Source organism: Homalodisca vitripennis, chromosome 4 (genome assembly GCF_021130785.1).
Source record: "Homalodisca vitripennis isolate AUS2020 chromosome 4, UT_GWSS_2.1, whole genome shotgun sequence".
NCBI classification, from domain to species: Eukaryota; Metazoa; Arthropoda; class Insecta; order Hemiptera; family Cicadellidae; genus Homalodisca; species Homalodisca vitripennis.
Window position 1 is genome coordinate 128,484,543 of NC_060210.1, and position 23,345 is coordinate 128,507,887.

At 32.2% G+C, this 23,345-nt stretch overlaps 2 protein-coding genes across 2 annotated transcripts in view; one reads left to right on the forward strand and one right to left on the reverse strand.

Moving 5' to 3' along the window:
• The window catches only part of LOC124360146 (surfeit locus protein 4 homolog), a 31,004-nt gene extending 20,601 nt beyond the window's left edge, over positions 1–10,403 (forward strand). The window contains exons 4-6 of the mRNA XM_046813501.1: positions 4,369–4,466; positions 7,084–7,263; positions 9,560–10,403. Coding sequence (XP_046669457.1) covers positions 4,369–4,466; positions 7,084–7,263; positions 9,560–9,646 — 365 coding nt within the window. The 3' untranslated portion in view covers positions 9,647–10,403. The remainder of the gene's footprint in view (positions 1–4,368; positions 4,467–7,083; positions 7,264–9,559) is intronic.
• A 3,571-nt stretch (positions 10,404–13,974) lies between these two features.
• On the reverse strand, positions 13,975–22,473 carry LOC124360145 (SET and MYND domain-containing protein 4-like). Its single transcript, XM_046813500.1, has 10 exons — positions 22,054–22,473; positions 19,374–19,518; positions 18,995–19,167; positions 18,085–18,313; positions 16,707–16,920; positions 16,161–16,323; positions 15,662–15,878; positions 15,112–15,237; positions 14,695–14,896; positions 13,975–14,196 (listed from the first exon to the last, which is right to left on the reverse strand). Exons 1-10 carry the CDS (start codon positions 22,358–22,360, stop codon positions 13,996–13,998), a joined length of 1,977 nt encoding a protein of 658 aa, XP_046669456.1. The 5' UTR covers positions 22,361–22,473; the 3' UTR covers positions 13,975–13,995.
• Between the last annotated feature and the right edge of the window lie 872 nt (positions 22,474–23,345).

Here is a 23,345-nt window from a genome sequence, read left to right on the forward strand (position 1 = left end):
TAATAACACTGTAGTACTTATGAAAATGTTGTATATTTGTATTCAAATTATGTTGGTGTGTAATTTTGATATAAACAAATATTTACAGATTAAGGAAGGAAATATTTATATTACGAACATCTAATGTACAAAACTCGTACATAACAAACACAACCCATATATAATGAATTTATTATGCTTCGATTCTGTGTTTAATTAAATTTAATATTACATTACGCAGTAATGTTTTTTGTTTAACCTAGTTTAATAGGACCAAAGTAATTCAGTTCAAAAATCTATATGGTTAATACAGAAAAATACATTAAATAATTCTTACTATAGTGAAAACATATGTTAAATTTGAATTGGCTCATATTAGATTGGAATTTACAATGAGTTTTGTTATATTCTCTGTTTTATCATATCCATATTATTGTGTGTTTAATCATCTCTATTATATAGAATTTTATAGAAATTTAAAAATGTATTAATGAATTTAGAATAAAAATTTTGTTTGGTTTAAGCCTCAAAAATATTCTTTACAAAAATAATTATGTTTGTAAATTTCTGTTTTTCCAAAATATTTTGACTATAGAACATCAAAGACACTTTTGGAATGGATATATTGTGCAAAAACATTGTTCAACATTTGCTGTGTACTTTGTTATTTATGTGCCACGTTGATTAGAAACACAATCAATGATGATTGATTGTTTTTATTGACAAAGATTGATTCGTTCATTAATCAGTTCGTTATCAACAAAGTATGTTGTTAGTTTTAATTCATTTGGAGTGAGCGTAATATTTGTTGTAGTGTACTAACTAAATAATGGTTTGTGTATAGATAAGTGGTACATCAGTTTTCTAAAGATAACTGGACTTAAGTGAAAATTACAGTGACAGAACAAGTGTTATATCATTATAAAATGTATATAATTATAATTATAAAAACTACTTTTCTGTGTTAAAATACCCAGACTAGGAGGAGTATTACTGATAATTTGTCTACAGGACTCAATGGGTTAACTTTCCTATTTTTAATAGAGTAGAAATTTCAGGGAAAGGAATTAATATTGTGTAACATATAATTTATGTTGTTTCTATATACTAAATTTGGTACAAAATTATTTAAAAAGTAGGCTGCTCTACATTATAATAGATATCACTTAAATAGTGTTAGCATAAAATAATAAACAAATAAGTTTTGTCACATATCTGGTAAATTCAGGTCTGGAAATTGGGAAACAAAGCAGATTCTAAACAATAAATATCTTGGTTTAATTTTAATTGTTACAGTATTTTTTAACATTTAATTATGTATCCTAATTAAATACCTCCGTAAAATCCAAAAATAATCAAAGAGGTGTTGTCAAAAGTTGTAGTTTTGAAAATAACATTTCATCATTACAATAAAGTATAGAATTGAATACGTTGAATGAGTTATTTTGTTATAGTTACAATCACAGAACATAACAAACAAACACTCAATTTAAATAAAGATGCATAAAACTTTGTGGGCCTATATCTACATGGCACTATACCAGACCATGATATCAAATGTCTAAATTTTGGATTTGACGGAGGTAGGGATACCTAATTATTTGTCGATTTCATCCAAAAGGAGCAATACCAATAAATTTAAGAATTTTAAAAATAAAATTCTTTTTATGATTAGTATTAATTTTAAGAATTATATGGCAAACATTACATTATCCTTTTTTTTGTTGTGGAGCAGCTAAAAGAACAGTAAGAGGACTATTGATCTTATTCCAGTGTTTGTGCAAACCAGAATATTATTACCAAACCAAGAACAGTAATGATAAGGTTCTTGGTTTTGTATAGATCAACATTTCGACATTATTTATTCCACCTTGAGAAGTGCACATTCATAAGCCAATATTATTTAACAAAAACAAAACTGAAATCATACACAAACCTGAAGTATAACTTTAAACTGAATTAAAATTAGGACATTTATTATGATTAATTTGTTATTAACATAAGAAAAGTTACACTTTTACATACAAATTTAATATTCTCTTGTGCAGAGTTAATTTTTGTTGTTTGGTTTTTAACATGTTCACGACAACGTATACCCCATTGGGTACACGCGATCTTACACAAGTACCCGTCATGTACCCGGTCGGGTACACACAGGGCTTTCGTTAAGGTCATCATTCGCCCGATGGGGTACATGCTGCTATGCATTTCATTATTGTGTTTTTATTGTTTGTCTGTATTTGTGGTTTGTTAAATGTGATCCTACGCTTAAATAAATACCTTAGACTATTGTGTATTCCATCGGGCACACAATTGCCTTATTTTTAAGGTAAATTAATTTTTTAGGTACCACTGGGTTACACGGATAAACATTGAAAAAAACATATTAAAACATTTTTGTGTGCAAAATTGTGAAGCCTACATACAATTCTTGTTATACTTAGATGTTTAACCCTTTGGATGCCAACGTACCGGTATTACGGCCGTCGGCTACTCAACTGAAAATCGCCAACGGCCGTAATATAGGTACGTCACGTTTTTCACCTGTAATTTTCTTATAGTTCATCTTATTGCCGCGAAATTTTGACTAATCGATAGTCGATTAGTTGCTTTGCAACCACAAAGTAGTTAATTCGTTTATGGACTGTTTGTTTGGTCGTATTTGAGCTTCGCAGCTGTTGAATTGTTTGGTCGAGATTGAGGTTACGTTCGTGTTGCTATGCGTTGTTTACGTTTGTAATTCTCTCATTACTTTTGTTGTTAGGGCATTTTTACTATGCCCCTTTTATTAGATTCTTTGGTACTTTGGGATTATACAGACCACACCCAGACATGAATCGTTATTTGACATTTAGCTTCAACTGATTAATAGATTAGCGTAGAACAATATTTCGTCGATATAAAACAGGAATTGTCTTATCGCAAACCCCTCCCCATCCTCAGACAGTTGACATTTAGCTTCTACTGATTACTAGATTAGCGTAGAACAATATTTCGTCAGTATAAAACAGGAATTGTCTTATCGCAAACCCCTCCCCATCCTCAGACAGAGGTCAAAGTCGAGCGGTGTAGTAGATAACGTGATTGCAGAGTCTCGCCGCCCGTTCGCTTTGTTGTACTTTCGTATTTTACCCCTACATTTCTCCAAACACAAAAATTCAACAAAAACAAACATTACCAAACAAAAACTAAACTCTTTATTGAAAAAAAAAACACACACAAAACTTGTCATTATTCTTGATCAAACTCCGCCACCCAAAATGCGAGTGCCTCCGGCCGAAGGTGCTTCCGAAGCTCGCGCTGATGTCAACGAAAGAAAAACATCCCTCGAGATAGTATCTATCAGTAAATATAATTCTAGAGGGGCTGATCAGAAATATAAATTGAATTGTAATGGAAAGGCAATTATGTACCGTGCAAAAAACTTAAATAATCATGTGATGCCGCGCGGCCTGCCGTAATCGGGATTCTCGAGAAAGATAAGATAACAGCGACCACAATACCGATCACAATACCTGGAAATGCTTGTTGATTGATGGAATGTTAGTTCTGTTACTCAAATACATCGTTTTATAATGTTCTAAGTTCATTGAAAAAAGTTTAAGCGAATCTGACCTCATTAACAATTGATAATCTTTGTAAGTTTGTAATTTTGTAATTAAAAAGTTGTTTTTTCGTTCTACAATGTTTGTTTATAATATATCTATAAATTTATATTTTTGTGTTCTTCATAGTGGTGTGGTTGGTATAATCCCAAAGTATCGATTTGTATAGTGTCAAATATTGATTTGTGAATATAGTGTAACATTACATACAACGTCCATGCAAATTACAAAAACTGTGCCCATGTCACATTTAGTGAAAAAAATCATAACTGGACTTCTATATAAGGTAGGCTTTTGAAATGTTGTAATTAGGTTAAGGGTTAGATATAGTTTACTAGGATATAACAGGAAATCAGCATACATTTTCTTTTAAACCACTTATTTGTGCTAAAAAAAATGTTTTTTGGAAATTTTATTTTTTTTTCTTAATTTTTAACTTTTTTATAAGTTTAAATTACATTTAAGCAACTAAAATTTACCAACAGAACAAGGGCATTTCATAAGCAAAATAATGGTAAAAAAATCATCAATATCTGTTAAAAAATAAAAAAGTTATGATACATTTAGTGAAAGCTTGCAAAACTGCTGTAAATGCCCTTGGCGTTTCTGGGTAGTAGCCTACTTTTGGAAAATGGGCTGGCATCCAAAGGGTTAATGTAAAAAACACGATTACGGTTTTTTGCCATTATTGAAAAATTCAGTTGCAAATAAAAAAGTGTGGAAATAAGCTGCTGTACTGAACGTATTAGTAATAAAGTTTTGTAATAGTTTTGTTCTGTTTTAGGGGACAACAAACAAAAGAACTATCTACAGCTGACTGGCAGATGTTTATTAGCCTTCATGTTCATCACTCTAATCAGATTTGAGATTTCATTTCTGCAGGTACATACTCTCACTTGACTACTTGTAATATATAAGTAACTATTGTTAGTTATTACATTACAGCTTTTGATAAATAGATTGCTTTATCTACTCTTCATTTATAATATTGAGTCTTATTCTATTACATTGGTAGATAATATATTACTAAGGAAATAATGAATTTTACATGAAATTCAAGTACTATCATCCTATGTTGAAAGGTGTGATATATATATATATATATATATATATATATATCTTATATATATAAAAATCTTGAGTCACGATGTATGTTGCCAATAAACTCCAAAACGACTGAACCAATTTCAATCAAATTTCACATGTATCCGTAATTTAGTCTAACTTAGAAGATAGGATAGTTATTATCTGAATTATTCGCTTATGTCGTGAATATAAACGAATAAAATGAAGAAAAGTTTTCAAAGCGCCTGCACATTATAACCTGCAATTACGAGATAGATACGTATATTAAACAGTGAAACACTATTTGAAGGCGCTAAGTTATGATGTATAATTGTCTAAACTAAATTTTTGGTTGAACTTAAAGGTTGAGTGGTAGACCACTTTGTAATAAAATACATTATGCATGTACAATACATTTTTGACATATTTTCTTGATCGTGACATCAAGGTAAAATCTACATCGGGGTTGGAAAATATATATATATATAAAGAGTATAAAGAAGAGTTACCAACAGGCTTTTGTTGGTCGATTTTCGTGTCTGCCAAATGGCTTACTTACTAATCACTGTGTTAAATAGAAGAAAACAAAAACTATTTTTCACTTCTATATTTCGGGGGATTTAATACCCCCGTCTTCAGGAAGTTTTAAAAAAAAAATGAATACAAATCTATAACATGTAAACAAGAATTAATAAAACATAAATGTAAACACAGTGCATAACATTTGATGAAGTCCAGCTGACGTGAAATTTTTCTAATTCAATCTTGTTGGAACAGTTGATTTTTATAAAGGGTGGAATACAACTTGTAATTTATGGCGCCATCAACTGTTATATACTTATATATATATATAAGTATCCCAGACCTTAAGATCAATAACAATATCGGTGTTAAAAGTTCTATTAAAAAAAGGTTCAATGTACACCACCTATCTTCTGTTTTTAGCTGATTTATTTGTTATTTTATGAAATAATAATTCCTTAAACACTGTGGTCTATTTCACTTAGTTTAGCGCTTGTCTGCGGGCAATGATGACCTAAGTGTTTTTCGCTCACAAAAAAAGCGTCTGTCTGTATTTTTAATAAATAAACTCATGATTGAGAAAGAGTTTGTTGCAAAGTTGTAATTTTGCATGTATGCGTGGCTTATTAGAATATTAGCTTTCATATTAAAGAAATATCTATCACTAATGGTTTCAAAATGGCAGTTTTTTTACAATTTGAAAGCATAGTTTTTAAAAGACAAAATTTGAATACCTAATTTTCATGAACAGAGTTTAATAACTAAACAAATACGTGTTCACTACTCTCATGCAGTTTATTGACTGATGCGGATTGCACGAGAGTAATAATTTATTCGTTATATATAACCCATTCTTAACAAATAAGGTAGTAACATTTCTGTCTCTTTTTATAAGCTGTTTTGTGTGCCTGGACAATTTTCTGTTTTCATGAAATTTTGCTTTTGTATTTAAAAAGGCCATATTTATAACTGTTAACGATAGTTTTTTTTTTTTTTTGTCAGGAATTTAATAGCAATACATACAGACATGCAAAATTACAATACCATTAAGTTAAACTGTTTCTGAGCTATGATTTAAAAAATACAAGAAGCCAGATGATACATAAAGCAAAATAGCTTAGTATTAGAGTCAGTTTTTTGTTTATTTTCACCTATTTAACAATACCCTAAAATATTTTCCCACGTTTGGAACACGCGTACAGCTAATAATATAACTAGATATTCTAGAAGCCTCTTGGTATAATAATGCACAGTAAAAAGTACCAAGATTTTTAATATTGCTGTTCACAGTGCAATCTGAGAGCTAAAGCTACTACAGACCTATGTGCAGTCAAAAATAGTTACGCACAGTCAATGTTTAGAAAATAATTATGGACTAATTAAAAATTTACTGCTTTACCTAAAAATTACTTTAAAATAAAGCTGCTCGATAGGTTTCAGCACTCACTCATTCATTATAAAACAAAGAGAATATTAGAAAATAATAGTTATGTTTAGAGACCAGAGCTGCTGGCCTTACGAGCTATGGACGTATTATATCTTGGCCAGTATAGCTGGATATACGAGCTGAGATAACATTACGGCAAAAATTAATCAGCGCTCATGACAAAATGGTGGCAGCCAGTAGAGCTGGCCATACGAGCTTCAAGGAAAAATTATAAATACTGCCTTCGAGTGCATAGGGTTAAATTAAAATAGTATATTATTTTGTTGCACCCAAATTTATAAAAATGTGAGACAGATATTATGAAAACTAGGAAAATAAATGTATGATTTTGTACTGTTATAAAAAGCTATTAGATGTTGACTGCTGTTTTATATTCAAATAAAAAAAATCCTGAAGTAAGGCACAACTTTTATGAATCACTAATATTTATACAATAAACACATATAAACCAAACGGCTTTACCAGATTCTTCAAGACATCCTGGGAGGCATCCTGATGGTGCTGGTCACTATTGGGTACAAGACCAAGCTAAGTGCCCTTATACTGGTCCTGTTCCTGACCACACTGAATTTCTATCACAACTGCTGGTGGCAGATTCCAGACTACAAGCCGCTCAGAGACTTTCTCAAGTACGACTTTTTCCAGGTACTGTCCCATACATGTTCTCTATATAATAGTAAACTACTCTAGGGGACACCCCAGCCTCCTCCATGGGTCAACCCCCTCTTTGACCTTGTTCGAATATAACTTTAAGCCTGGCACACCCAATATCATAATCATTTCCCTGATTAAAATGTATTATTGACAGTGATTGATTTGAAAGGATAGCAGGATCTAGGGGTACCATGTTGTATGTTATTATTCAATGGCAAGCTCTACATTACCCGGGGCATATGACAAGAGCAACTGGGCGTCATCAGTGTACATTGAAATTTAATACACAACTGATGTGTACAAATTAAACAATAGAGTCCCCAAACAACTCCCTTTTGTTACAAAGGTGTTTCTATTCCATATCTGGCCTAGGCATCCATCCAAACCTTTCGTCAGTGTCTCACGCCGGTGAGATTCAGATCAGATGTACCAGACCCTGTGTGAATGTGCAGTGAGATTACTCACGCATCACTTCACCGTTCACACATCACACACACATCTTGACATCACATTTGACTGCTCAGATGTCATTAACAAAAATGTTTCTATGGAATTTTTATAGACTTCAAGAAAGCTTATGACAGCATAGATAGGAATGCTCTATTCAAGAAGATGGAAAAACATGGAATCCCGCAAAAACTGATAAGACTGTCAAAAATGTGTATAAGTGACTCAAAGGCCAAAATAAGAATAGATGGAGAAATGTCGGAAAACTTCCTTATCAACACTGGAGTAAGACAGGGAGATGGGATTTCTCCCACTCTCTTCAACCTGGCTGTGGAAGAGGCATTACAAAAAGTTAAAAGACTACAAAGAGGGGTTAAATTAGGAGTGGACCTGAACGTAATGGCATTTGCGGATGATGTAGTGATCTTGTCAGAAAGTTTGGATGACCTCTCCACACTAACAAAAAGTTTTATTAAAGAATGTCAAACAGTAGGCTTAGAGCTAAATGAAGATAAAACTAAAATTATTCATTTTGGAAGACATGCTGGAAATGTGAGAACAAACTTAAGCATTGACAACTACTCGATTGGCTGGGTAGAAAGTTTTAAATATTTGGGTGTAACAATAAACAGCAAAAACGTGGAGGATATGGAGATACAAAGCAAATTAGCTAATGCAAATAGGTGTCTTGGGGCGTGTACAAAACTCTTTACGTCAAGATTGTTGTCACAATGCTCCAAAATAAGAATTTATAAAACAATCATTCAACCAGTCCTAATGTATGGAAGTGAAACATGGACATTAACGAAGAAAAATGAGGGGTGGTTGATTGTTTTTGAGAATAAAGTTCTCCGAAAAATATTTGGACCAACATGTGATGAAGGGGTGTGGCGAATAAGAAAAAATAGAGAATTACGCAATTTATACCAAGATCCTGATATTGTGGCTTTGGTGAAGGCAAAGAGAATTAGCTGGCTAGGACATGTACATCAGAGACAGGAGGGCACAAGGTTAAAAGAGGTCTACCAGGCGGTACCGGCAGGAAGGCGCCCTTTGGGTAGGCCAAAGATAAGATGGTGCGATCAAGTGGTCGAAGATGTGACCCGGTGTGGAGGGTCTGTGGATCTGGCGGAAGACAGGGTGGCGTGGAAGAGGCTCATAGACGAGGCAAAGAATCGACTGAGATTTGTTACGCCCCGGCAGTAAGTAAGTAAATGTGAGTTATTAACCTTTTATGACCTAAAACCTGAACTAACTGATATCAAAGTTTGATGCATTATTAGTTGGTTCTAAAAGGATTCAATATACAATTGTATAACTTTGCATAAATGTTTTAACATAGTTTGCGTAACCATACAATCAATTCTCACATAAGGTACATATAATTATGTGTGACTGACAAGTCCATTAACCCTTGTGACAATTGCACATGGTATTTTCTGTGCATTATAAAGGTTGCAGCTGAGTGCCTTTTTGATCGGTAATATATCAATGGCAAATAAAACCGTACCAATTATTACAAGTAAAATAGAACTGAACATTGCTAGATATCACGATAAGTTAATAAAAATATTAATTATTAGTATTGGCATATGATAAATGCAATGTTCCCACAATTGGGATCAAACAAGAAATGTTGCGTGCACATGCTTGGTTATCCTCCAGTACATTTGTCAACATGCTAGAAACACAAACCTCAATAATGTTAGGTTGTACACTATTATACATTATCGGGTTCAGTATAACAGGGACTTCATTACATTAGTGAAATTTAGAAAAATAAGCCACATTTTAGCAATAGTTGAAGAGCTGTCCAATACATCTGTCTGTTTTGTTACAGACGCTGTCAGTGATTGGGGGGCTGTTGATGATTGTCCTGTTGGGGCCAGGAGGAGTGTCAATGGACGAACACAAAAAGAAGTGGTAATCGGACAAGTCCTACGCACAACACCTGTGATGAACACGAACGTTATGGACACAAAATGCTGCCATGATTCCCTTGTTTTAAATTTCAGTTTTTATGTTTCTTGTTAATTTTAGTGTGGATATCTTCTACTGGATTTTTTTATAATTTGCTTTAGTGTATTATTAAGGTATTTTTCCTCTACAGTAGCATTCTTTTCTATTTTGTTGACTGATTATATTTTTATAAGATTATAAACTATTTGCTGTAATGTCCTCAGAGTCTCAATATTTTATGAACTGTTGCTAAATATGTAGGTATAGAGATAAGATGATCCAATCGAAATTGAAGTCATAATGGTAGTACAAAATATAAAAGTATATAATTAATTCATCTATGTTTTAACTAGTGCAACTATTGTGAAATGTTTATTTAAATTATTTTGGTTACTTAAAAAATATTCAATACTGTGATGTTTGTATAAAGTTCAGGTTTTTGTCTTTCAGTGCACGAATCCTGTATTAAAGTTAATTGAAAGTTGTTTAATAAACCGTTATAATATTTTGTATATGGTGTGTTTGTGGCTTTATGATCTTGTGTATATCTGAGGGCTGGTTGTAACCATTTGGATTGGTTGTCTAATTTATGTACATAATTTATTTCATTAAATACATTGTCTTACCTTAATTTTTTTTGTCCACTAATAGATTATAGTACAAGTATGATAATTGTTATTTTATAATTCCGTGTTAAGACTTAATAAACGGATCCCTTTTTCAAATAGTTGTCCATCATTATATGACTCATAAAATATTAGATTTTGGGTTAGTGGGGCTCAAACGTTGAAAATATATACTATCATTACAAATTTTTGTTTTGTACATCAGGTAATCTATAATTAAGAAAGTACATAAGAAACAGTGTCATAATACTTTATAATTTGTTAATATTTGTAGAAATTATCAATTGAATTTAATCTGATATAATAAAAAAAATCATCTTGAATTTTAAAAAGTTACACCATGATGAACATAAATTCTGATTAACACGTTCATTCTGACAGTTAATTTCCATACTTTTTTATGTGCTTTTGAAATTTTAAATAATAATGACAGAAAATCCTTAACTTTAAAAAAAAAATTAAACGTCTAAGTATAACAAGAAAATCGTGTAAGCTACGCAATTTTGCAAAAAAGTTTTAGTATGTTTTTCAATTATTTTCCTTGTACCCCAAGGGATGTATAAAAAATTAATTAACCTACAAAACTTAGTTTATCGTTCACCCAAGGGGGTACACGATAGTCTGAGGTATTTCTTTAAGCGTGGGATCATATTTACCAAACCACCAAGACAGGCAAACAATAAAAACGCAAATAAGGAAACACATAAAACAACATGTACCCCATCAGGCACACAATGGGCTTTGTGAAGTTCAACTTGAAAAGGAAGAGACTTCACTTGGATACACAAAGTATCTTTGAAGAACATGACAGCCAACAAGATCAACTTGTTAATGATTATGTCAAGATGGTAGAGCAATTGCAACTTACGAGTACAATTAGTGCACTTAAAAAAAATGAACTCTCAAAAGTCTGAGTTGTCTACATACATTAATAACGGAACTCAAACTGAAACATTCTTACACTTCACTCCTTAGCATTTAAAACATTCATCTGTAAGAAGTCTGCTAAATAATGCTGGCATCTTTTAACATAAAAAGGGTCAAACTACCTCGAACTAGGATTACCCCAAGATACCAGAGACCTCTATCGACGCAGTAAATACTAATTTAAGTCTAGACCAAAATATTAGTGCAGATGATGCAGACTGGTATCTCCAGTCATCCCGGACAATTATGCTCACTGAGTTTGCCTACTTCTGCTTGTTAGGAAAACCTACGATTTCCTGTGGAGGAAACACTAACTGAAAAGTCACTTAGCTCCTTAATTATGAGGAAACATCTTCAACGCCAATGATGTCAATAAGGCTTATAACGATTTTATAAAGTCTATCACTTCAATACTTGATCTCACCTGCCCATATCCAAGAAGATATTCTGGGATGAAGCCAGAGAATTTAATAGGATATTCTTGAGACCATAACCAGTATCTTTTAAGTGGTAAGAAGGAGAATAAAAAGCAAACACTTGAAAGAAAATTTATGACCTGAAACTGAGAAAACTTCAACTCACTTCCAGGGCCAAGCATATTATGACATCTGACAACAAAAGCAAGGCTATTTGGGATGTGATCAACTGTGAGCGGCAATCGTCAAGAAGTCAACATTCTGAGATAAAGTCCTTGACTGTAAATAGAGAAAGGATGACACAGGAAACTATAGGCCAATATCTTTGATTTCAACCTTCTCAAAGATAATTGAGAGAATTGTTTTATCAAGGCTCTTTTGACATCTTGATATCAATGGTCTGCTTACTAAGAGTCAGCATGGGTTCGTGAGAGGCAGGTTGTCAGACAGATGTGTAAGATATGGTTGAAGCAATAATCAAGAGAATTGAAGATGGCAAAAGTGCCACAGGAATATTCTTAGATCTCAGCAAAGCTTTTGATTGCTTGAGCCATGATATAATTCAGCCAAAGCTGAGTCATCTAAAAATTAGTGGAACAACACTTCAATGGTTTGCCAGTTATCTGGAAGGCAGATCTCAGATCGTAGAACTAACCTACTCAATCAAAGGTGACACATGCAAGTGTTTTCTCCACTACCTCTCTCTAGAGGTGTCTCTCAGGGGCCAGTGTTGAGACTAGTTTTATTCATATTGTTTATTAACATAACAATTTACCAAAAACATTTATTTGGGAAATAAAAAAATCAATTCATTCATTCATTCACCATCCTATATCAACCCCTTCAGCAAATGCTTCATGTAGGCTGATGATACTAACATCAACACGCAAATCTGTGAACGATCTTGAGATCTGCTCTTTCATAGCAGTGAATGTGGCCCTTTACTACTGAAAGAACGATAACTTGATCCACAACGTAGAAAAGACGAAGCAGCTGATATTTGGAGCAAAGAAAAATGAAGTTGCTGATATACCTAATCTTGAAACCACTGACCACACGAAACATCTGGGAGTTAATGTGGATTTAGACCTCTTTTGGAAGTTCCATGTTGACATCCTCTGTAAAAAAACAAAAACAGCAGTTCATTGTATGCCATGAGAACTGTTGCTGCTAGTACAGCAGAGACTGCAAGAGTTGGCTTACCATGGCCTTTTTGAGAGCCATATGACCTATGGAATCACCTTATGGGGGCTCTTCCTGTGCCAGCCCAGAAAGAGTTTTTCTTTTCCAAAAGGTTGCAATAAGACCATTGTCTGGATTGGAAATACGTGATAGTTACAGGAAAACTTTAAAGTAATGAAAGTTTTGACAGTGGTTTCTCACTACATCCTGGCAATGATATATAATCTGATTTTACAAATAGACTTCAAAGACTTGCTGCTACTCACCAACATAACCATATTTGCAAACAACTGTAATGTTCCATTTCAACGCACAGCATTGTATGCTAAAAAACCAGCATACGCCGGTGCCAAGTTTTACAACCTTCTCCCAGATGAGTTAAAGATTCGGAACAAACATGGACTCCATTTGAAAAAATGGCGTGCTCAAAGGCCATTCTACACAGTGATTGAGTTCCTGTCCTGGAGAAACTTTGACAGATATATCTAATGTAACTTTGGTATTGTAAAAATGTGATGTAATTTTTTTGACGCCTTTCAAATCTCAATGGTTTTGAATCAAGTTCTCCCTCCCTCTCCCTCTCCCTCTCACTCTCCTAGAGTCCGGTGTAAACCCAATCGGGTACATGACCGTAATTGTGAAAGATTGCGGGCACCCAATGGGGTACACGTCGTAAAGGTGTCAATTTCCTACTACATTTTTTCTGTTAATAATTAATTAAATCATTGCAATATAAAAAATGTACGTAGAATGATATTTTTGAAAGCTAACAGTTTAATAATATAAGTAAATAGGATGGTTATCAATTTTTTTCAGATTAAAATTGATGGTATAGAATACCTTACAATATTGCTTTAAATAAAAAATCTAGATATTTTCATTATCAGATCATAAATGCAAGCAGACCTTTCAGCAGGATATGTATTATCCAGATATAAATGAAATATTATTTTTTTCCCTAAGTATGTGTTCCAATTAGTGTAATGAAGTACATTACTGCTTTTGTACACTGTGAATGTGTTCCTTGCTAGTTTGTTGAATCTACCAAACATAAAACTCAAAAAGTATATGCTGGAACAATAAATAGTATGATAAAAATGTTACATGTTTTAAATATGCATAGGTGCTGTCAATAAGAGTCTTACTATGTGTGATCAGAACATTTATTAGAGCTTTGGAACCATGTAGGTGTTGCCACAGAACATCATACAGGTTCGGATCTCTTGCTGACAGAGGTGGTAGTCTCGGAAGGGTGGCACTAAAGTGTCGTCCAACAGGTTCAGCAACTCCAGGAACTTAAGGAGAGCCTTCATGTGATTGCCTTCCTCCACAAGACTCTTGGCCAATCGGAACATTGTGTCAGTATCCTACACAGCACAAATACATTCAAACATCTAATAGGGTTATTATTATGTTAAATTATAAATTTTGGTTTCATTTAAGCCTTTTTTGATCATAGCCTTTCATGATGCATCACAACCAACCATTAATTTTTTTTTCTCAAACCTATAATTATAGCTCTCTTACATTTACAAATTGAGCTCAACAGCACAAACAAAGCTCTCCCAGTGGCCAGTGTAAGATTTCCTTGATCATTCCAAATGTTAATCATATCAGGATTCATCAGCTTAGAAATATCCCTCTGCTTTTAATAAGTCATCTTTTTTATCCACAATGAGAACAACATTTCTGTCTTTATTGATGATTCTTTAAAAATAAAATTTATCATAAAACATAATAATTTTGATTTTTGTACAAATTGGTCATCAGAAATCATTATAAAATAAAAGGCAATAAAAATTTAACACAGTGTTTTTATTTTGCAAGTGCTGTGAACTTTCTAAAATTAAGCAAGTTTTGATTACCTGTAACACTTTGAGGCCTTTGAAGATGTTGGCATGCTTTTTACAACTAAGGCAAGGAATCATAAACTCGCTGGTGTTTGTTGGAACCAAGACGGTACTGCCACAGTCGCACCGGAACCTCATCACCTCAGGATTCATGTTTGCAAGAATCGGCCAGTTTTCATCACAGGCCTCACACTTGCAGTCGAACCAGTATTGTGACCTATAACAGTTTGTATTAAACATTACATGTAGTAAAATTACAAGTTGTAGAATCGTACATTGCGAACACAAGAATTAATTTTTATAGGTTAATAAGGGTGTGAAAACGGAATGTATACTGTAACTAATTTATTATTTGTTGATAATAAGATATTTTCTAGATTATTTTATAATCAATAGTTTTTTGTATGTAAATAATATAGAATTTAAATTTACCTGAGAGTTTGCTGCCTCTCTTTCCGCTCCACTTGGGTGAAAATCGGGCCATAGTTTTCAGCAACCACTTCACCAGTTTTGATTGGACGAATAGCTCTTACGACCACTTCAGTTCCTTTGTGATATCTACAAAAAAACAATGTTCTGTTACTTCATATCAATAAAATGTGATTGCTATATTACACAACTACCTTCATGAGAGTTTTGTAGAAAACCTTAAATCATCTTTTAAATATTACCACAGCTTGCAATTGCAAAACTGAAAGTAATCATTAATTAGAGAGGTAAGACAGTGCTTTAGATAAAGACAGTCTTGGAGATTACACTTCCCCCCCTTCCCAACAAAATTTTATGTGGGTGCATCAAAATTAAATTAAAGAATAGAAACCCATACTATAAAGATTTTAACAGTTGCAAACCAGCTGATTTATACTTGATATAACTCACAATCTGGAGTTTTTATGGTGTTGATACATTGTCCATGTGTACAAACTTCCGGTAAAACCCCCTTTTGAAAATTCTAGTTACTTGATCGGGTGAGGAGACTCACCTGACAATTCCAGGGTTGCAGGAGTGGTTAAAGAGAGCAAGTGTGGGGTAGACCGCTCCACCAATGAACACAGATTTCTTATCCTTTCCTTTGATCACCAGCTCGGACACCTCGTGTGAGTTGAACTGGAGTGACTGCAGATGACGTAATATCAAACCACCAATGAACTTCTCATCATCTGTCAGTGTCTTTTCATTTGTCTTTATTACGTTTTCATCTGAAATGTCAATTTCATAGTGTTAATATCAATTTTATCCTTGCAAAGCTTTTGGAAAATAAAGTATTTTTATAAGCAAAAATTAATTACTTTTAAATTCTACAAAAATAATTTATATTATATAGACTGGAACTCCTAATTCATAAATTCTAATATTGCTAATTTTTCAAGAACGTTACAATAGGCGCTCATTTTATGTAACAAAAGTGGATCAATGGACAATAAAAATAACATTTCTAAAAAGAACTGGATGTAACTAAATAAAACACTTTTGTGGCTTACTTTGATGTTGGAAATAACCGGTGGTTTGCAGACATCGCAACAAGAAAACAGCCATGAGAGTTCGGTGCAAGAAGTCCTCGGTGGAACGTTGGGAAGCGTGGTTGACGAGATTGTACACCGTTGTGTAGTCACTACTTTTGTACTGTTTATTTTTACAGGAATTCTGAAAATTTTAACAAAATTTTTACGTTTACTATTACATTGAGATTTATTTTAGGTACTAATATAAAGAAAATTGACATTACGATCTGTACAGGTTTTACAAACTTTTTAAAAGCCATACGATGTGTTAAATTATTGACGTATGTTTCCTTTGGTTTAATCTTTAATACAATACATTGGAAACAATGACTAATTTATTTAAACAAATTTTACAAATTCAGTTTTAGTTTTATACGTAAACAACGCATTAACACACCTTGTGTAAACCGATTGAGACCGGCTACTATTAGCCCTGTTACTGTGCCATAAAGCGCTGCTACAGTCAATATGTTAATGTAGTAAAATAAAAAAATCATGTAATCAGCAATGATGCTAAAGACCTACAGTGAGGACAGGCTTGAGCTGCAGGAAGTGCTCCAAGTTGTGCTGTGTGATGATTCGGAGTGCCATGAGGCATGTGACCGAAGCACCAGATTGCCAGAGTGCTGAGAGCACAGGGCACTCATAGCGGTGATGACTCTCCAGTGCTGTCGACAGACATGTCTTGTTGCAGAAGACAACATTGCTGCACTGAGGACATGGGTATACCGCTGCTGGTCTGCAAGTATATTCCATCAAAATTTATTTTCAAATCTCGTCATTCCACTAAAATACATACAGACATTTTCATTTTAACACATTATTGTTTTCAATCTCATCATCTTAAACTTATTTGTTGAGAATATTTTACAATATAAAATAATATTGTTTATTAAACACGTTATTATTTATTTTGTACAAGGCCTTATTCTTGTTTCATATTTCTTGTCTGGTTGTCACTTAGGAAAATGAACAACCTATGATTCTTTTCAGAACTTTTTTTTTTTTATTCTTTCAAGCTTTACCTTCCTTTATGCAAGTTGTGCAGTAAACGTTCCTACTTACTTTATCTAAACTTAAATGTAAATTCTTAGAAGATGAATTCTGTGACTAATTCTGCAGCCTTAACCACTAGACTACAGAAAAGATTTACGGTACTTTTTTATGAATGAATGTTTACTGTATTCATTGTGACAGTTGCTCAAGGTTGAAATATGTACTATCAACAGGATCAAGCTGAACAATGTAAATATGTGCTTTGCTTATGTATACACACGTGTATGATCCATAGCTCTCAGGTCTTCTTTTACTGGTTATGTAGCAAAATGTGTTTGGTTACGTAAACAACTTGGCAATTCATGATATGTATTGTCTAATTTCCAAAAACATCACATCCAGGTTTTCTCTACAAAAGACATCTCTTGTGTCGAAAAATCAAAATCATTAATCAGTTGTAGAATATTTTTTATTTTCTTTTGCCTAAAAACACAATTTTTTAATAAGAAGCCTGTATGTATATTCACAAATATTACCTACATGCCAAGTTTCCTCTAAATTGGACCATCAAAGTGATCTCTAGCAGTGAAGATACTGAGAAAATCTAAAAATAAATTTTGTGCACTATTGCAATGCTTTCTCTTTTATTACAAACACACTAAACATAAAAACATTGTTATAAATTTGCATTATAAGTTTAAAAAATAATAAATTGTATTACTAAACATACTTTTGCACTGGGATTAATATAAATTATATGATTTCAGCTTGAACTAAAATAAAAATTATTAAAAAATAAAACAAATTTTCTATATATTTTGGAGTTTTAAATTGTTAGAACAAACTTTTTTTTAATAACACTAGTATATTTTAATGATTTAGAATAAAGTACATGTTTAGAACAGACCTGCGAAAGCATTGGAAACAGTGACTCTTCGAATACTGATCAAGTAACACAGCACAATAAGGGGTTTCTCTCAACAGTAACTCTCCTGGTTTTATATCATTTCCGGCTTCCGCAAATCTGCCCAGCTGAGAAGCTTCTTTTATGGTCACCACATTGCTTGCATGTGGGTACTGCTTGTTGGCGCCATCTTTGAACTGCCCTTTGTCTGTTGATGGTTTCTTCATGCTAGCTACAAAGAATATCATTTTTGTCATGTAAGTATTTTTTAGGCAGGTCAGTTTAAGTTGATAAGAATGAAGTATCGTACTGTAGTTCCACCATTGCCTGGAGCTCAGGGGATTAAAAATATTTTTTTTGCTATGTTAAGTTTTAAAATTGATATCAAATTTTCATGAAAGAACCATTATTTTAAAACCAACTATTTGTACATCTTTTAACTCTCTAGTCACAATTTCTTATTATAAATAAGATAAATTTTAAAATTTCCACAAACATTTTATTTGTTTAAGTAAATATGCAGAAAAAAATGAACATATTTTTACCAAGCAAGGGAAGAATTGTATTGTTTATTTCAGCTATTTTAATAATTCTATAACATTAAAAAGATTTTTGGGAAATTTAGTTATAATAATTTAATAGAATACAATATATTTTAGTTCAGTAAAAATTATGTTTATGTGTTCTGTTTTTTTTATTTTTTTTTAATGGGAAAAGTTTTCTGAGAACTCGTAAAAGCTGAATGAAAGGGTGAATTACTTGAATACTACTTGGTAGCCAACATTATAAAAAAGTGGACGCTCCCATTTAGGAAATACATATCGCTCATTCACCATCGTCATATCCTGATCCCTCAGCCAGTGATTCAATCTTAATTATTATAGTTAGTTTATTATTTTTACTGATCACTCACCATCCTTAAGCTCCTTGTTTTTATCCAACATTGATAACATAATTTGGATATCTCGTTGCCACTTTTGGCGTTTCTCTGCTGGCAGTTTAGCTTCATCTAGTGCTTGGAGTGATTGTCGAAAAGCCCCTCTTGCAGACTTTAACTGTTGTAAGGCCAAAAAACATCTTGATTTCCTTAAAACAAACATAAATGAGGATACTAACTATTATAAGACCATAAGGAGTTATGTGAATTATTTTTAATAGCTGAATTTCAGAGAGCTCCCTAAAATTAAATATAACTTTTAAACTAGTACACAGTTAAATAAAAAATTAAAGTTAGAAAGTATACATGAAATACACACACACACACACACACACATATATAATCACTCAGTTACCTGTCATATACTTTGTAATATAAGTGTGATGGATAGTTGAAATCGAAAGCAGATTGAATATCTTGAAGAGCTGCTTCATATTCTTTCAAGTGGTAAAGTGCAGCAGAGCGATTGGCAAACAAGACTGAGAGTTCTTCTTTATCACCTAAATCAGAATTTCATTGGATTATCATATTTTAAGAGAAAACATAAAAGCAAAATGAATGTTTTTATAGATGAGATCTTCCTGCATTTAGGAGCTCCTGATCTCTGGAATCAACCGTCTTTTAGAAAGTTTTGGCCCCTTAAAACTCTTGTTCTCTAGTGAAGGGGAATTCCAGACCTCTTTAGAAGCTTGTAGCCTCTGGACTCTTTTGTCCTATAGAATTTCACAGTCTCTAAGAGCTTGTAAGCTGTAAAAGCTTCGAGACTTCCAGCTTATTAGAGCTCCACCCTGTGGAATTTCTTCTTTGTCAATAAGTTTTGTGCCTTTTGGAGGTCTTGGCCCTTGGAAAACTCTCAGCTTCTAGGAGTTCTTGTCCTGTAAAAGCTTCCAAAATGGGGAAGCTATATACTTATATAAGATGACTAGGCTGGTTGTGTAGGAAATGGAGGTTGACCCTTGAAATAATTCACCTCTTTATCCCCAAAATTGATAACTTTCCTTATTTACCATAACTATTTTTCGTTGGATATTCATAGTCATTTTTATTAAATAGTTATTGTAGAATTATTTGTTACATAGTAAAATTATTATACTTTTAATCTGAAAAGAACTAAATAATTGTAATTAATTAAAATTTGTCCAATAAATACTTGTAAATTTAAGTCAAATACCATGGATTTATAAGATATACTTGGTTCTTTGATGGGAAATGAATTTTTCTCTGGGATATGCTCCTTATTGATCTAAAAGAACTCTATAACTACTCTCAGATAAAATCGGTGGCATATTGTCCATTTTGGGCATAACACATGAGTCATAAAACATAAAGAATAGTTTTGCAGGCAAGGTCATGCTCTTGAGCACGTTTTACTTTGCTCAAGTAGCACTAAATAACTATAATGAGTTAGCCTGTATTTCATAAAACATCTAGATACAAATTTTGGTTAAAAGCCATGGATATCAGTACATCCATAATTTTGTGAATAAATGGTTTTGGTCATGGAACTTTATCCCTTTAGGTCTGTAGATGCTCACAAATGTATGCTTAGTTAACAACTGCTTCATTATACATCAATATGGGATTTTTATTTCTAATTAATTAATAAGTTGAACCGAGAAGAGAAAACACTCTTTCGTGCTGGCTTTACCTCTTTGGCCCATGTGGTGCTAAGCAACTGTCCTAGATTGACTTTTATTCCACAGAACATTAAATACCAATTTTGGCTAAAACCCATGAAATGTTAGGATGTCAAACTATTGTGAAGAATGGTTCTGGTCCTAATACTCTGCCTCCTTGGCTCCAAATTTAGTCTATAACTTGATTAACATTTTTGTCACAGAATGTCCTATTGATTTTTGTTTGAATTAACATACATAAATCATGAGTGCTTTACGTAAAACGTTTTACACCCTGATCCAAACCTCTGAATTTCCATCCACTAGTATTTGTTTATAGAACTTTTTTTGTACATTTTTAATTAAATTGATACACATAAAATTAATAAGGTGTCTAGTGCAGCTGTATAGAAAACTGTTGTGCTTCTGGAGTTCTAACCCTTTCTTCTGATTTGCTTAAATTTTAATATATCAATCTTATTACTTGAAAGTGTATGAATTTACCAATCAGTACTCTAGAATTATCTTACTCCATATTGTTTGTGATTTATAAATTACTGATATAGTATTTGTGAAGATGTAGTATAAATAGCTGGTGTTATCATAATGATATATGAATAGACATTTTTAACTCAAACAAAATAAAATGAATTGATTACAAATCTACAATAAAGTTTATGAATAACATATTTTCCAAAATAATTATAGTGCACAAGTAAGAAATGTCCATTGCCATAATACCTACAAACCATCAATAACTTTAATATACTAAAAATCTGTTGTCATCTATTATATAAATTTACTTTCACTTGTACAATACAAGACATATTGTGAGGAATCTTTCAATTATCATAATTTAAATGGTTTTTATACATTATTACTTCTTTAAAAGAATAAAGTTTTCAGTGCACTGTGTATAACAATCATGTTTAAAATTCATACTTTACAATTACAATAATCACTCAATTATGCCAATATCACAATTTACTACAAATTCAGAAAAAATTATTCTTGATTGAAATACTGAACCAGCAATTAAAATATTTTCTAGAGTTATAAATTAAGCAAAAAAGTTACCTATGGTTGTATTAAACTTTAGCAAAGCTTTTTCGAAACTATGTTCGTATTGGAAGGATTTCTGTATGGAAACCTAAAGTATGAACTACTGATACCTTCTATTTGTAATTTTTTTTATACATCACTTTACCTATATGTAATAAATTCATATTGAACTTGATCAAAATCTGTGTCATTAAACATTGAAGTTTTTAATAAATATAGGCCATTGACTGTTATTAATGTACAGAAATAGAGCAATTAAAGTATGATTGCTGTTTGTTAATGCTATCATAAAAAACAAACTTTTTGACGAGGAACATAAAATTTAATATACAAATAGCAAATATTACAAATACTTACTTGAACTTTGTTGTGGTTGCTTGATGATGGCCCTAGAATATAATTCCAGAGCGACTCTAAACTGATCTGCTTGAAAAGCTCTATTTCCATCTTCTTTTAACTGTTTTGCAGATTCACCAGATTTAAAATTTGTTCCCATTGAGATTTTATAATCATGCACGAATGAAAAGCCAAATACATACTTAATTCTTCCCTCATCACAAGTGAATTTTTTGAATGTATTTAAATCACCATCGTTTATAGTTTTTAGAAAATTAGAATAAAACTGTTTAAACTGACTGAAATCTGAGTCTGTGACATTATTCATTGTTAATAAAATTTGTTAAAACTTACTTTAGAGTGCATTAAGTTCAACAACACATGTGGTAACACCTAGGAGCCAAGTTCTGTGCCGGTGTGCAAGAATAGCTGTGCTATAATTAGTAAATTCTGCTCCTCACAGCTTGACTTTGCTGGGCATTTGTTTAGGAAGGATGTAGCTTGTCTGAATTTCTCAGTCCATCTAAAAGTCTTCTCTTCTCTACCCCCATTTTTTCTTATATATATATATATATATATATATATATATATATATATATATATATATATATATATATATATATACAAACCAATTTTTATATAAAATGCATAGATCAAAGATATTTTTCTGGAATGTCTCGTAGAATGTATTCCCAAATTATGAATATATTAAAATTCAACAGATAATTATATAAATAACAAAATTTAAATTTTATTTTTTACTTTTTGTAGGTGAAAAAGCACAAACCAGATTAATTTTCAAATGTTTTAATTGATATTGAGTGTCGGTTTCAAATTTATTTCTAGCCACATACCATACAGAAGAATTAATGTACTTATTTTTCTTGTGAATCATGAAAGTAATGTTTTTATCATTAACGGTATATTTTTGTTTTTGCAAAATTGTATTCATAACAAGTTATGTATCAGAATAACTTTTGTATTTTTCTATACAGATTGAACGATTTCAAAACATTGTAGTCAAATTAACACATTAGTATATAAAATGTATATAAATATAAATTGTGTCTTTAATCTTTTATTATGTATAAGAAAGCCAAAAGCTTAGCTAAAATATAAGGTACCGTATCTGGGTTCACACTGTATTGAAATATTGCTTACATAATTAAATTCTTGAAATATTTCACCCTTACTATTGGTTGAGAGCCCTTCTTCAGTCAACAGATGATAAAGCGAAATTGTGTCCTTGCACCAACTGAACCATTTTGGTATCTTGCTATTAAATTTGTGTGTAATTGAAATAGGAAGCCATT